Source organism: Hermetia illucens, chromosome 3, assembly GCF_905115235.1.
Source record: "Hermetia illucens chromosome 3, iHerIll2.2.curated.20191125, whole genome shotgun sequence".
NCBI lineage: Eukaryota > Metazoa > Arthropoda > Insecta > Diptera > Stratiomyidae > Hermetia > Hermetia illucens.
In genome coordinates this window covers 25,808,177-25,823,313 of record NC_051851.1, presented here as the reverse complement: position 1 = coordinate 25,823,313, position 15,137 = coordinate 25,808,177, and the positions used below count along the sequence as shown (strand labels likewise).

General features: G+C 42.8%; 1 protein-coding gene across 2 annotated transcripts in view; it reads right to left on the bottom strand.

Annotated features, from left to right (window-relative positions):
• The window catches only part of LOC119651765 (cadherin-99C), a 466,245-nt gene that overhangs the window by 67,086 nt on the left and 384,022 nt on the right, over window positions 1–15,137 (bottom strand). For both annotated transcript variants that reach the window (XM_038055505.1, XM_038055506.1), the window contains one exon: window positions 12,072–12,137. In XM_038055505.1, the coding sequence (XP_037911433.1) occupies window positions 12,072–12,137 (66 nt within the window). The remainder of the gene's footprint in view (window positions 1–12,071; window positions 12,138–15,137) is intronic.

The window sequence follows — 15,137 nt, the reverse complement described above, 5'->3', positions numbered from 1 at the left end:
TGCCTAGCAGGTTTTGAACCATGGCCAATGCTAGATGTATTGGAAAATTGAAAATTGGAAGTAATTGAGTTCCGTGTTCGAAAATAACAAGTCGAGAAATCGAATGAAGACTTTGGTGTATGCCTTTGTACGTACCCTAATCTTTAATTTTGAATCATACCTATGTATTATCCTATTGTATGGTATGCACAGTAGATGGAAAACTAAAAACGAAAACAGGTAAAAATAAAACTATCACCCGGTCCCCCATCTGAGTACTAGTCATTGCCAATAGCGCTTAACTTTCGATGATCAATATTTCGTCCATTGAACCAATTTTCAATTAACCACAGCGTTCTAGCAATTGGAAATCACTGATATGATATATACAATGTCTTGCAATACGACAAATTATCTGTTTATAGCGTTGTAAATAATAATAGAATTTCCAATAATTCTTGCGGTATGAATCCTATTTGTAATTAAATTAAACGAAAAATTCGGTTCGATCAATCCAAGTACACATCACGTCCAACATGACTTCACTTTTGCAATCTGACGACTGCCCCTTCACCCGTAAAGTCAGTTTTCAATTATTGAGATTGTTCAAGGTAATATGAGATCTTCGAAATATTGGCAAACTATTCGCTTTAATCACATTCTACATATAACACCTTAGGGTGGACAGGCAAATAGTCAGGTTTTAATAATACCTCTAAAGAAACCTGAATAAAGGATTCGAACCTTAATCCGTCGCGCTTTTTTGGCTCCTTAAATTGTCGCTGGTATTCAAAGTTACCCTTTCACAGTAGCTTCCTTTTATAATTGTATGTCTTTTCAGTTCACCAATCTGTCATTCTGAGCCAGTGGAAAGCAAATCCGGGCCTGAGGTAAAAATTATGCGGGTTTGGTTTAAAAAAAGAAGAAGTTGTAGGGTATGTATCAGTGGTCCCTCCGATGAGCCTAATTAGAGCTGTGGTGCGCCATTTTGGTGCCACAAACTCCTACGACCCTGACTGCTGTGGTAAGAGTATGGGGAGCAAAGTCCAACTGCCCAGGATCTAGAGCTCGACAATTGCAAAAGAAGATGCTGACAGTGTCTCCCTTCTTTCCGCAGTTTCGGCAATGCGAATTGTAGGATATACCAAGCCTTATGGCATTGCCCCTACAGGTCAGTGCCCTGTGCAGGCCACCGTAATCTTGTATGTATTTGCATGCGTCTGGCACAGGAGCTCTAGCTATCCAGTCTTGTTATAGACGAGCTAAATCCTCCTTGACTTGGTGCAGGTTTTCATTTCAGCTGAAGTCCGCCGCTGTTAAATAGCGCGAGTACATTTTGTAAATTTGGGACCTAAGATTGATGTGGTTCCAGGCTGAGACGAGAGAGGAGGGATGGATGCAAGGAAGTTAGCATCCGAGAGAGTCAGGGGGTGATTGGGGATATTAACTGTAAAGCATACGTTTCGTGATACTTTTCATAGTTGCCTGAATCAACAAATTCAATTACACCCAACAGTCTTTCGATAATTGTGTTCTTATGAAGAGTAGCTGAGTGTGGGGATTCATTGCAGCGCTTTGGAAATCGATGCTTGGAGGAGAGGCAGTTTAATATGTGACATTGGGACAGGTGTAACTTTGGTTTGTGCCTTTTAGAGTGGGTCCTATTTAAGTTAAATTTGGTGGTCTGTCAAAGAATTGCGATTTTCCTTCCCCTGTAGCCCGCGCGGGAGTGTTGTTTTCGAAGTTCGAGAAGATGAAACAGGAAAAGCTCTACTGATCGTTGCTCGGGACAATCTTCTTTTGTTTACCTTAGGATTAAGACAGGTGTTTACTGAAAAACGATAACGATTAATCTAGTGGCATTTGGACTTAGAGTAGAGTAGTAGAGACCTTCGTATCTATTGAGTAAAGTGCAAGGGTTGGGGATGTTTCTCTGTTCGCTTTTCATTCGCTTCGCCATGTAGGAGCTCGGTCCAAGTGCATAAAATAAGGATCGTTTCGAATTAATTAGCCTGGAAATGATAAGATAGGGTGGGAGCGTCAAGAAGGTCGTGCTTCAAAGTCGTGCCGTCGAGCCCTTGTTGGTTGCTGATTAGGAAAAGCCGGCTAACAGCGATTACACTTTCTAGATGAATTTTGATTACGTTATTTTCCGGGATTGCAGAAATTGCATCAGTTTATTTTGAGTTGCCGTAATATATCAAGTTTATGATTATGACTTTAGTATTTCGAGTTAGCTGAGTAGAGGTGTTTCCACTGCGCTTTTCTCCCTGGGGTATTTTTGAACTGAGTTGGCACATGTTATGAACGTTGTTGACGGTGGATACTCATGAATCCAAATTCCTGTTGAAACCCCTCAAGTGCGTGGACATGTCCCTGTATTTATATGTGCCTTGGAGCAGTATCAGCCTATGGAATTAATTGGCGGTAGTGAACCCAGCTTATCCTTCCGTGACGGTACTGGGAGCGCTGTGGCTTCCAAAGCGGCCAGAGTTTCGAAAGAGTTTTCCGTTTTCTCCGTTTCCGTTTTCTACAGAAGCAGAAAGTCTAGATTTATCTGAAGAAAGAACAGAAATTCTAAGAAGGAAATGGAAAATTAATTTATACTAATTTGAATTTGAATCTCATCATCATCAACGGCGCAACAACCGGTATCCGGTCTAGGCCTGCCTTAATAAGGAACTATAGACATCCCGGTTTTGCGCCGAGGTCCACCAATTCGATATCCCTAAAAGCTGTCTGGCGTCCTGACCTACGCCATCGTTCCATCTTAGGCAGGGTCTGCCTCGTCTTCTTTTTCTACCATAGATATTGCCCTTATAGACTTCCCGGGTGGGATCATCCTCATCCATACGGATTAAGTGACCCGCCCACCGTAACCTATTGAGCCGGATTTTACCCACAACCGGACGGTCATGGTATCGTTCATAGATTTCGTCATTGTGTAGGCTACGGAATCGTCCATCCTTATGAATTTGAATCTAATGAGCTGAAAGTGAGTTGTTGTACCTTCATTCTTGTTTTTCAATTACGTAGTTTTGTTAGATGAAACAGGGAAGAAATATCTTGTTCTATCCTTAAAACTAGGAAGTAAGAGTCAAGGAAACTGTAGTTTTGAGTGTTGTAAGACCGACATAATCTCGGGATTGGGGAACGAAAGTAGTTACCGAGCTCCGCGAAGGTTAATATCCGAAGTGGCAGAGCTATCCATCAGGCAATTACAGAGCTTGAATAGCGAGGTGAATCCCTTTATAGTGTTTCAACAACAAAACATAATTGCCTAATGGAGAGGATGCGTGTTAATGCGGTCTGGATTGGGATGAAGTCGGTAGAGGAACTCAGCATGAAACTAGGTGTTCTGGATACAGGATTGCCGGTGTTAATCAGGGTGTATTCTTTGTCGTTGAAGGCTAAAAAAGAGTTCAGTCTAGCATGAGAGCTAGAAAGGGATAGTGGGGAAGGGTTCAGACAACGCTTTTCAAATTTGATTGCAAAAAAAGATGGTCTAGCGGAGACAAAGCAGAGAGAAGCAAACAGTTAAAAGACACCTGCGTAGAGTAAGCAAAGACAGGCGAGTAAAAATGGAAAGCCATTAATAAAAAATAGTATATAATTATGGGTGATCTAGCGTACAGCCTCGAGAAGTCCCAGAGGATGAAAAAAGGACTGGCATGAGCTACCCTTAAAAGATATTCTGTAGAATAAATAGGTTAAATAGGTAAGAAACGAGCTATATAGTGAACAGTATGAGTAGAGAAGTATGTCGAGTATGTTGTGGATGACAAAAATAAATGCTTGAAAGAAAGCGGTATAAATTACATGCACCCCTTGTCATTAATTGTAACCTTTAGTGAAAAGTTGGTAAAGTTGGAGGGAGTAGATCGAGGTTCCCAGAGCTATGTCGCATTTTTGCTAGGAGGTTGTCCGCCAGTTATTGATGTATTTCATGAGGATTTTTAAAAGGAAAGAGGGGAGTGAGATAAGGCGGTGATTAATAACTAGAGAATAGGAATAAAGTTTGTATTCGGTTTCATTCGGTGCGGTTAGTTTTCGGCCCACATTAATCACTGACAATCCCGCTTATTTTAGTGAACTTACAATACATTCGTTGGAAGGTCAAACCCAAAACTAAACCGTGCGTGTGTAAAAGACTTGAACGCTTTTTGTTCTGTGGACAAGAATTCGAACCGTATTGAGATATGATAAAACCTGTTCGGGCTGCAGGAGTATTCGGTATCATACCCTTTCTATTAAGTACCAAATGGAAACCGAAACAACGTTTCACACTTGTCGTCTGCGACCGAAACAGAGCCGTAAACGAACCTCACTGGATAAAACTATAAACGAGCCTTAAAAGGACGAGCCTTAGAAGGACCTTGAATATTTAAGGAGCAGTAAACTTCGAGATCGCTGTTAAAAATCCTTGGAAACGGTTAGGGAACCTATCGGAATCAGTTTTAATGTTGGTAATAAGTTTATCATTGAGGAACCGAACCAAAGAGGAAGTAAGAAGAGGAGCGCCGAGCGAATAGTCTGACCTAGGACAGTTAGGCACAAGGGGAAGAGGTAAATATGAAGGGAAATATGAACAAAGTAAGTCACAGGGTTGTTATGGGGAAATTGGAAAAGTTTGGATAGGGTTGTGGAAACTCCGCCCACCTTAAAGTTCATCAAGTCTCGCTTTGGAGGCTTTTTTATCATTGCTTCTAGGAAGATGGCAAAGGATGGTGCAAAGGGTATTGTGATCGTTTGATCACGCGATGAACTAGCTTATAAGCAACCCGAGCCCCTGAGCTGTTAATTTAGAGCGATCTGTACTTTAGTTGGACCGACGGAGCAACACTTGGAATTTGAGCGTGAATTGTAAAGAAAACAGGAAAATCACTTCGAGAAGAATTAGTGCAATGTGTATATTAGCAATAAGCTCACTAACTACGGTTCATCTTATTTTCCACATTGAGTGTGGGTACGGCGGAATGGATGGGTAGTAAAGATAGAAATTGATATTTTGGAAATCCATCCTGTCAGAACACAAAGGTATATGTTCTGAATTGTTGCAAAAATTGACAGATTGATATAATGTGTCCTGGGAGCTGGGGCTTAAGAATACACTGAAAGTCTTTCTTGCCTCCTTGCAGGGAGAGGGTGTTGACGACCGTAACGACAATGGTGGAATGTTTCTGGATTTCTGTAGCTTCCACCTCCTCCTCATTGGTGGCACATTGTTCGAGCACAGAGCCTGCCATAAAGTCAGATGCGCTGAGTAACCTGTCTGAGAATATCGATGAGCATTGCGTCTCTATAAAAACGCCCTTTTCTCGAGTGCTACTACTTCCCAAAGGGTCGTCATAAGATCTGATCGACTGCGGAATCGTGGAAGCGGATCGATGGACAGAAGGGATTGAAGACTCTAATGGCGGCTTCGAATGACGGCGGTCATGACGCGCTCGAACTGCGTTATCGGGCGAAATTCTACAATGTTCAGCGTAGTACACGTGATAAAAGAGAATTTGCTATTGCGCTGATCAGGAAAGTGGAAGATTCCGCACAACGCAATGATTTCAAAAGTGCATACCATATCACGAAAGAACTTGCATGTGGTCGCAAATCTTTTGATGATTCAGTGAAGGATAATAACGATCGACTTTTCATCCACGATGACGAGGTGGAAAGGACATTTGACCAAGGTTCATAACCGTATCACATCCGATGAAGTTCCGCTTCTTGTGAATGAAATGGCTAGTCACCATAACATGTGGATGAAGGTTGTTCCTCCAAGAAGAAGAGAAATCATTTCGGCCATCAATGTAGAGGTCTTTCCCAGAGAGTGGAAGAAGAGTATGATTGTTAAGGTCTCAGAGAGGCGAATCCATCGTAAGTGTGATAGGGGTAGCTGGGTGCTATCTGCTGTCGTTGGATCCCACTTTGGATCCTCCAACATTGACGACATTCACGCCCTATGGATCATTAGTGCTTTTGACAGCGTTAACCGGGAGTGACAGTATCGGAATGAAGACAGACACCAACAAAACCGATGTTCTCAGCTTGACTTCCTCTTATTTGCGCTGATGGACAGAACATGGAAGGGCTCGATCAATTTGTATATCTAGTGACGTTAGTGGCGTTTCTTTAGATGGGGCCAGCGAACTCGATGTCACTCGACTCATTAACAACGCTAGATCTGCATTTGTTACTTTATTCAAAATTTGGAAATGCAGTTACCTCAACATTAATGTCAAGTGAAGACTGTTCTGTACTAATCTTCCTTCTCTGCTGCTAGCACATTGAAAGCCCTGTATCTTCGTCAACAATTCTTTGTATCATGTCATCGGGGCACTTTGGTCTGATATGATTTTGAACGAACAACTTCATCGACGTATGGACCAGTGAACAATAGATGTTTTAATCACTAGTCGGAGTTGGCAGTGGATATGTCGCACATCAAGCAAGGCGGTAAATCCACTGCTGGGTACGTGATGCAGTGGAACCACTTATTCGAAGAAAGCCTACGAGCGGGTCCCCTCAGAACACATGGCGCAGAACAGTGGAGGAGGAATGCAAGCTCTTCGGAAAGTCCAGGAAGGGCTCAAGTGCATGTCAGTAAAGCAGTTACCATAGCGCCTAGGTGTAGTTGACGCGCCCCATTCAGGTGTGACTGTCAACGATACATATATAATTCTTATTTATATTGAAAGTAGAGCAATGTCCGATCGACTTTCTGCAATTAGACGTGAAGGAGTTAGAATTCGAAGCAATAACAAATATTTCCGATCAAAAACTGAAAAACAATTGAAGTTACTGGGACCACTCCCAACCGCTCCGAGTCGCTTTCGAACTTTATCAAACCATAAATGCTATCAAAGTTCATTGTTTGAAACTATCAACTATTTGAAATCTAACTACTGTTGCAATTCAGTCCTAACAACCGAACAATCCCAAAGATATCATTCTGTGTCTCTTCCACAACAATGGAGCAAGTGAAAGAAATTATGAATTGTGAGAAATTACCAGCCGCAGTTGCAGTAACAATAGTCAACCGCGAAGCCTACGAGAAGTCATGCAAATAACTTTTAATAAAATTAACGGTCATATCACTGTAATGCACTACGCTCGCGAGTGATACCCAGCAAATATGCCATTAGCGGTTATAATATGGATGCAGTGTGGATCTAATGGTTCTTTGTAACCTTTTTTCCTTCAACTTTTCCATGGTACAGGTTTTTTGCACTTAGGAAATAATGTTAAATTCATTTTGCAAGACGGACTAATATACGGAGTTGTTTGGCTGGCACTCGAAGAAGATCCCATCAACGAGATTACATGGAAATTCCTTCGGCCCTCTATTGGCGAAGACGACAGCTAATTATTCATATTTTTATGTAACGAGTTTGCACAGTCTGCACTGCAAGTACGACTGGGTCGTTGTTGAAAAACTTAAGATGCAATTAGGGTTTTTTGTTTGAAGAGGGAAGGAGGAATGCAGTTTTTAGATGCAGGCAAGGAAGATGGTGAAATTTTTATTTTTTATGTTTTCCGCTTTTCCAAGTACAGTGAACTTCCAGCAAATGGATATTTGTACGTAACAGGTTCGAAGGAAAGTCGTTCTTCAATCCAACCTGTAGATTAGCATGTGAAAGTAGACATTAAACTGAAGCTAGTCCACAAAGCATAATCTCTCAAAAAGATAGTCCCCAATGAACACATAACTTTCTTTGCATAAATATCTCTGATGCCGATTTTATTTATGGAACTTGTTTTAAGTTGCAGAAATTCATTTGGTTTATGTCACTCAGTGTTTTTTCTGACACTTCTTTGGCTTACACAGGTGCTTGCCTAGATGTCTAGGTTTTAAAAGCGACCGTTACCCTTCGCTTTCGCCTGGCTCTTGATGGTAACTTTGCTGATAATGTCATTTGCCATTCTCTGACCAGCATTTAATGTTGATACATTGGCGCAATCATTAGCATCTTCTTTGTGATTTAGGTCAGTGTTATAAATGGCTCGGTGAAGAAGTCAACATGTTGCTGGAAGGAAAATTGATGAGCTTCTTCGGATCAGAAGCTGTAGGTTTTAGTGTTACTCATTATTCAAATGTGCGAATAACATTTTGCGTGTGAAACATATGGACTGGTGGTGCAAAAGGGAAAGGTGAATGGATGTATTCTGCTTTGAAATATTTTACGAGATAATGTTAAATAGGTGCAGGATTGGGTTTAGGGACCAGCAAACGATTTATAAGTCGGAGTTGATTAGGTAAACATGTACCGCTCTTAGAAAATGGAGGTCAGATGAGAACATCGCTCAACCACGTCTAACAATACACAGCAGAGACTGGACTTCAATTGAAAGAGGTCGCAACTTGATTTGAAAGTTGAGGATTTGAATTGGTCAAAGGGTAGTATAGGTACCAGGACCAAACGTGGATTGGTACCTACGATTCAGCATAAATCCTGGGAAATGCCTGTCGAACCAACAGCTCTACTACCAAACCCTATCTCCACCTCCACATGGAGACCGCTGGGAGCTCTTTCTTAACGAAAACCTGCAGAGGGAGAAGGATGAAGACGAGTCTCCCACGCCTAAAAACGAGACAAATTGTACCAACTGGTCCTTCAGGTTGGGGTTGGATAAGACTGACAACCCTACATGGAGGACAATTTGTTACGAAGTCACAACAGGAGCCTCGGAATGGATGGATGTTACAATGACGAACCCGGAAAGGACAACGGAATAACGACTTGCGCATTTTCTCATGGAACGTGCGCTTCTGTGCAAACCGAATGCTGCTGAGCAGCTAGCCGATACCCTGTCCCAATATAGGGCTGATGTAACAGCATTACAGGAAATGTGTTAGGCAGGGACCGGCTTGCTGGAGAAGAGTCGCTACACTATATATTATAGTGGCCATCCAGTAAACCATGTGCTCGGAGTTGGTTTCTTAGTAAGCCAAAAAATGAAACTTGCTGTTATCGGCTTTGAAAACATAACTGAAGGGGTATGCACTCTGTGCTTGCGAGGAAAATTTAGAAGTATAAGCTTCATTAATGTTTACGCCCCTACAGATGAGACTGCAGAGTCGGAGAAGGATATCTTCTACGAGGCAATAGAACGAACCCTCGAAGCTTGTTCCAGATATGATATCAAAATCATACTTGGCGATTTTAAGAACCAAGCAGGGACGAAGCCAATATTTAGCCGATACGTTGGCCCCCGAGGAAAGCGGTCCACAAACAAACATGGGCCTCTCCAGACGGGACTACTTTCAATCAAATTGACCACGTGTTGATCGAACGCCACCACCTCTCAGCCTTGATGAATGTCAGAACATATAAGCGGGCCAATTTTGACTCGGATCACTATCTTGTCGAACTCGAATAACGACACCACCCTCTGACAACCAGGTAAGAGTTAACACTGAAGCCATCCACGGCACAGCCCACCGCAACTCCTATGAGGGCAAAATGGATGCCGCAATAACTGCAGTCAACAGAGGTCCTGGAGATAAAGCATCAACAAATGATTTTCACAATCACCTGAAGAACGTTATCATAAATTCATAAATACGGCCACTAACATACTTGCCCCAGCTGCAAAAAGAGTCGGAACGGCTAGTTTGATGATGAATGTAAGCTAGCAATGCAATGGAAAAATGCCGCATACGGAGTAATGCTGCATTCTCAAAGAACGCGGGCACGCGCGGAGACTCTTCACGAACTCCGTCGAGCGAAGAAGGGACTTCACTGACGGAAAAAGGAAGCCTGGGACAACCAACAAGTCTGTGAACTCGAAAAGTACAGAGAGCAGCCGTACTAGGTGCGAAGTTTTACCAATAAGTCAACAGGATGAAGCCCCAACACCTCGATGCTCACCCTGCCGAGACAAAGAGGGAAATCTGATTTCCGTCAGAATGGGCATATTAGAGCGATGGGTTGAGTACTTTGATGAGCTACTGAACAACCAGAATATGGGCGGGTTGGGGGTCCCGCCAACTGAACATGATGAACAAATACTGCCACCAGCAAGTGTAGAAGAAACACTCCATGCAATTCATGGGCTTAAAAGTCATAAGTCGCCAGAAGTCGATGGAATTACAGCCGAATTGGTTACATATGGAAGTGACCAATTACACCAAGTAGTTCATCAACGTGTGCAAAAGGTGTGCTGCAGCGAATCAACGCCTAACTGGCAAATAGGCATTATCTGTCTCATACATTAAAAGGGAGATATCACGCAGTGCAGCAATTATAGAGGTATCACGTTGCTGAGTACCATCTATAAGATATTCTCCTCTATCTTGCTAGGCCGGATAGCCCCATATGCCCAGAATATCGTTGACTCATTCAAAAGAGGCTTCACTCCAGACAAATCAGCAAGAGATTCAATTTTCCCTGTGTTGCAAGTGATCAACTGTTGGAATATGGCATCAATTGCACCATCTTTTAATTGACTTTAAAGTCGCCTATGATAGCATATCCAGGGTAAAATTCTACACAGTCATGAGAGAATTCGGTGTCCCGACGAAATTGATAAGACTAATTAAGCTGGTCCTGACCAATCGGCGAGGCCAGATGAACGCAGGAGGATCACTTTCAGACCATTCGACATCAACAACGGTCTACGACAAGGGGATACCCTATCATGCGTCCTCCTCAACCTGGCCCTGGAGAAAGTGATCCGTGATGCTGAGGTAAATGCAAGAGGTACGATCTTCTTTAAATCCACCTAACTACTGGCCTATGCTGACGATATCGACATCATGGAAAGAATCATCCACAGCTACGACGATGAAATCCGCCCACGGTTGTTGTTAGCCAACAGAGCCTATTTCAGCTTGCAAAAACTGTTCCGCTCGATAGGTCCCACCATAGGGTCACTGTACAAGACAATGATCTGGCCAATCCTCTCGTATTCCTCGGAGACTTGGGTTCTTAGCAAGAAAAATTGCGGACTCTTGGCCGCATTGGAGACAAGAATCCTTCGAAGAATTTTTGGCTCCCTACATGAAGATGGACGATTCCGTAGCCTACATGACGACGAAATCTATGAGCGATATCATGACCGACTGGTTGTGAATAAAATCCTCCGGCTCAATAGGTTACGGTGGGCGGGTCACATAATTCGTAAGGATGCGGATGATCCAGTTGGGAAAGTCTATAAGGGCAATATCTATGGTAGAAAAAGAAGACGAGGCAGACCCTACCTGAGATGGAGCGATGGCGTAGGTCAGGACGCCAGCAGTCTTTAGGGATATCGAATTGGTGGACCTCGGCGCAAAACCGGGATGTCTGAAGTTCCTTATAAAGGCAGGCCTAGATCGGATACCGGTTGTTATACCGTTGATGGTGAAGTTGATTTGAGTGCTTAATTCAATGAATTTCGAAGTTCCTTTTCGTGGAGCAAAAAGTATCAGGACAAACAGATATCAAGTTGAATAGACACTCATTTGCAGCTAAAGGATCTTGCAGTGCAAATGGAATAAATGGTAGCTGGAATACTGTATGTGAACCAAAAAAGAAAACTTCTTTTTAGATATGCCAAATGGTGCAGAATGAGAGAGATCGAAAATTATAATATTAAATTATTTCAAATATCGTTCGCAATCCAGAAATAAAGTGAGCGGTTGCCACTCTGCGGCAGTGCAGCGAAGGCATGAACCTGGGGCACCATTGTGAATTCGCCTCAGCCGCTGTATTAATGGCCGCAGTAAATCGATAGGTGGCTTGGTAGCGGTTGGAAGAAATGTCAGTTATGACATTTGTTAAAAGATAAAAAGAAGTGAAGTTGACGTCCGCGGACCCGAGGAAACAAAGAGGCCAAAGCATGTGGTTTGTAAAAAATAAGGAAGTGAAGCAAATAAAGTAAAATTTGAGTAAACATCGGAGTCTAGACAATCATTATCAGAGAGAGACCCCAATTCACACCAAACACAATTTGATGGAAACTACGTTGGCTGCATCACAGTAATTTTGTTCTTTGTGGGAAACTGTTATCGATTTCTTTATCGTCGACTTTTTCGTAGGAAGTACTATTCATAGGTTCTCGTGAACCAAATAAGAGGAAAAAGGAATGATTCAAATAAAATTTTCACTTACCGAAGCAATAACAGTCAGGTAGTATCGTTGAATTCGCTCGTAATCCAAGGTTTTCGCAACGGTGACCTAAAAAAAATTGATTAAATTGGTTCAGAAAGAAAGAAAACACTTTTATTTATTCACTCATTATGACTAATATTGAAACTATAACTAATTAGAAAGCGGTAGGATGAGGGATGCAGGAGCGGTTTGGGGATTAGGAGCTGGGGATTGATACTAGCGATGGGTCGGTTTTGTAAATTAGGGCCAGGTGTAAATACTGGTGTGAAAGACTACTCTACTTTGGGGATCGAAGAGGCGGTTTTGGGATTGTAGGGATAAGACAAGTTGAGGGAAAAAATGAGTACGAAGAAGATTGTCTTCAGCGTTATCAATCTACATGACCTGGGCGATAAGGGTATTGGAGTGTGTCTGACATTTTGGTTAGGAAATTAATGGCCTGACGGACGAAGACAGCGTCGATACGGGGAGTTTGATATGAATCGTATAAGACTTGGTTGGAGATATATTTGGAATGGTCTTTGTTCTTTTAAATCTTGGAGCACTGGTGGAGGATCTTCCATTCACTCAGGCGGAGCTTCTCTATTTGGGACGGTGAACTATAGAATCAGAAGATGAAGCCAAAAGTGAGGAGAGATCTGATAAGCTGTTAATAACAATATAGCTTAATTTTTTGGGGCGTTGGGTCGCTGTGGTTTAGGATGGGGTACAGGGATTTGTAGGCACCATTTGCACAGTTCAGTGTCTTCGAAATATGGGATATGTAAGAAAGACGGGAGTTCATGGTCACCCCTATGTAAGTGACTTCGTTCACAGTGGGAATGGGCGTCTCACGGATTTTGAGGGAATGGACGGCAATTTCTTTCCTTATTTTTGGCGTGATCCTCATGTTGCCGTGAAACACAATTGTTTCACACTTTTGAGGATTAAGGAATAATTTCCAATGGATAAAGTATCTACAAAGCTCATCCAAATAGGAATTCAGACGAGCTTCGCCAAGAAAAATATGTTTAGTGGAGGAGTAAGATCATCCGCGAATTCTAAAATTTTGATGGTTTAGTTAGGGAACAGGGGAGTTAGTGAACAGGGGAGTTAGTGAACAGGGGAAACAAGGTGGTTGAAAGGACTGAACCTTGAAGAATGTTTGCTGGACATATGTATGGGGATGAAAGGTGTTGTTATATGTTGACTTGGGATTTTTGCCCATCTACAAAGTTAAGGATTAGCTTACAGAGGTGCGGATCAAATTTGATAACTTCAGAGAGCTTAAAAGCGAGACCGTATTGCCACATGAAGTCGAAAGCTTTTCTCAGGTTTCGGAGGCAGGCTAGGGTTGGAGTGGTTAGACCGGTTTGCGAACTGGAAATCGGAAAGTGTGCAATTGGAGTCACAGCGCTCGTCGATAATGGGCTTAATGGTCCGCTCGAAGATCTTGGCGGAGAAGGAAAGGATGGAGGTAGGTCTGTAGCTATAGGGGTTAAGAGGGTTTTCATTTTTTTGTGATTGAGGGGATGGGTGAATAGGTTTTGTGTAGTTCGGATGCGATCGAAAGATGGGATCGATTGATGTCGAGAAATTGATTCACTGACCTCGGTTTCGAAAACCTGATCGCGGGTGTGGTTGCAGGAAGTGGTTTGCTAGGATATTAGCCTTTTCAGGTTGGGAGATGGTTTGGTGGTGTCTCTTTCAGGAAGTTTAATATCGAGGATTACAGCATTGTGGTCGCTAATGCTGGGGACGGTTTCCAGGAGAGGATATAAATTAGCAGTAATGTTACTTCTCATGCTGAAATGATCCAGATATGAGTGATAGAAACCCTTATAGAAGGTGAGAAGGGCTGGGCTAAAGTGGGAAAGGTTTATGGTTCGATGGGTGTTTGTTAGGAAACGGTGGAGTTTTCCCCCATTTTGGTTCGACCGTGCATCAAATCAAGACTGGTGTCTGGCGTTGAAGTCTTCACCTACTTTGATACCATGGTATCGATGGACTGGTTCGGTCAGTAGACGACAGCAATGAAGATCGAAAAAAATTGTGATTTAAAACTGTTGGCGGTTGGGCAGTATTGGTAAGACAGGAATTTCTTGCCGATATGGATGGCTGCACCACTGCCGATGGAGCGAAGATTGGATTATGGCCGGTCAGTATGGAAAAGGTTGAAGTTGGGAATGCTAGGTTCGTACTTATAGTGCAATCCGGTTTCGCATAGGAGCACTATGTGGGGTTTGTGTTTCTGAAGGAATAGCTGGAACCAATGATGGAGTTGATGCTCAACTCGATGATCCTAACGTTCATTGATGGATTTCATAATACGAACCATCGCGTTGAACATCTGCAGGAGTTCTTGCGATTTCTTGGCGAACTTTGTTCGACTGGGCGGGTGATATAGTGCCAATTCGTACGACGTCTGCGAAGAATACGGACGGACGTGTGAAAGTCAGGTTGGTAATAGGATGGCTCGATGCTCGAGTGGTTTGAATGTGTGGGAGACGGGAAGGTGGTGCTCGCTTTTGAGCATTTCTCTTCGCCACGACCCTCAAGAAGATTGGACAATTTTGATAGTTTGCAGGCTGATCGTTGCCCCCGGAATTAACGTATTTTGGCGCCTGTTCCGGTGTTGTGGAGTATTCGTCGGACCATGAACCTGGCCCACTTGGCGCACGGGTAGACTAAGGAGCACTTAATTGCCACATGACCCACCCCCCATCTTCGGGGGTTTTTGTAATGATTTGGTTAGACTTACCTGACTTTTTAATTAATTAATTATCGAGAAGGGCGCGAGAATTGTTCTGTTTGATTTGTTTAAAATCATTCAGCGGTTCCATTACAACAAGTGGTGGATTTTTTTACCCACTTAAGAGCTGGACAAGGAAATAGTCAGTCTCACTATGTTTCCGATTCAGCCACCTTCACAGTTGCTAATGAGCTGCACAGTGTATCTGCCTCTAGTCTCATTTTGCCAAGAGGGAGCCACTTACCTAGTGTACGTTGCCGTTTCCTTCCCTTCCCTTGCGCTTGTATATGTATTTACCTGGTCCACAATAGTCAAGAACGGGTATACCCTCAGTT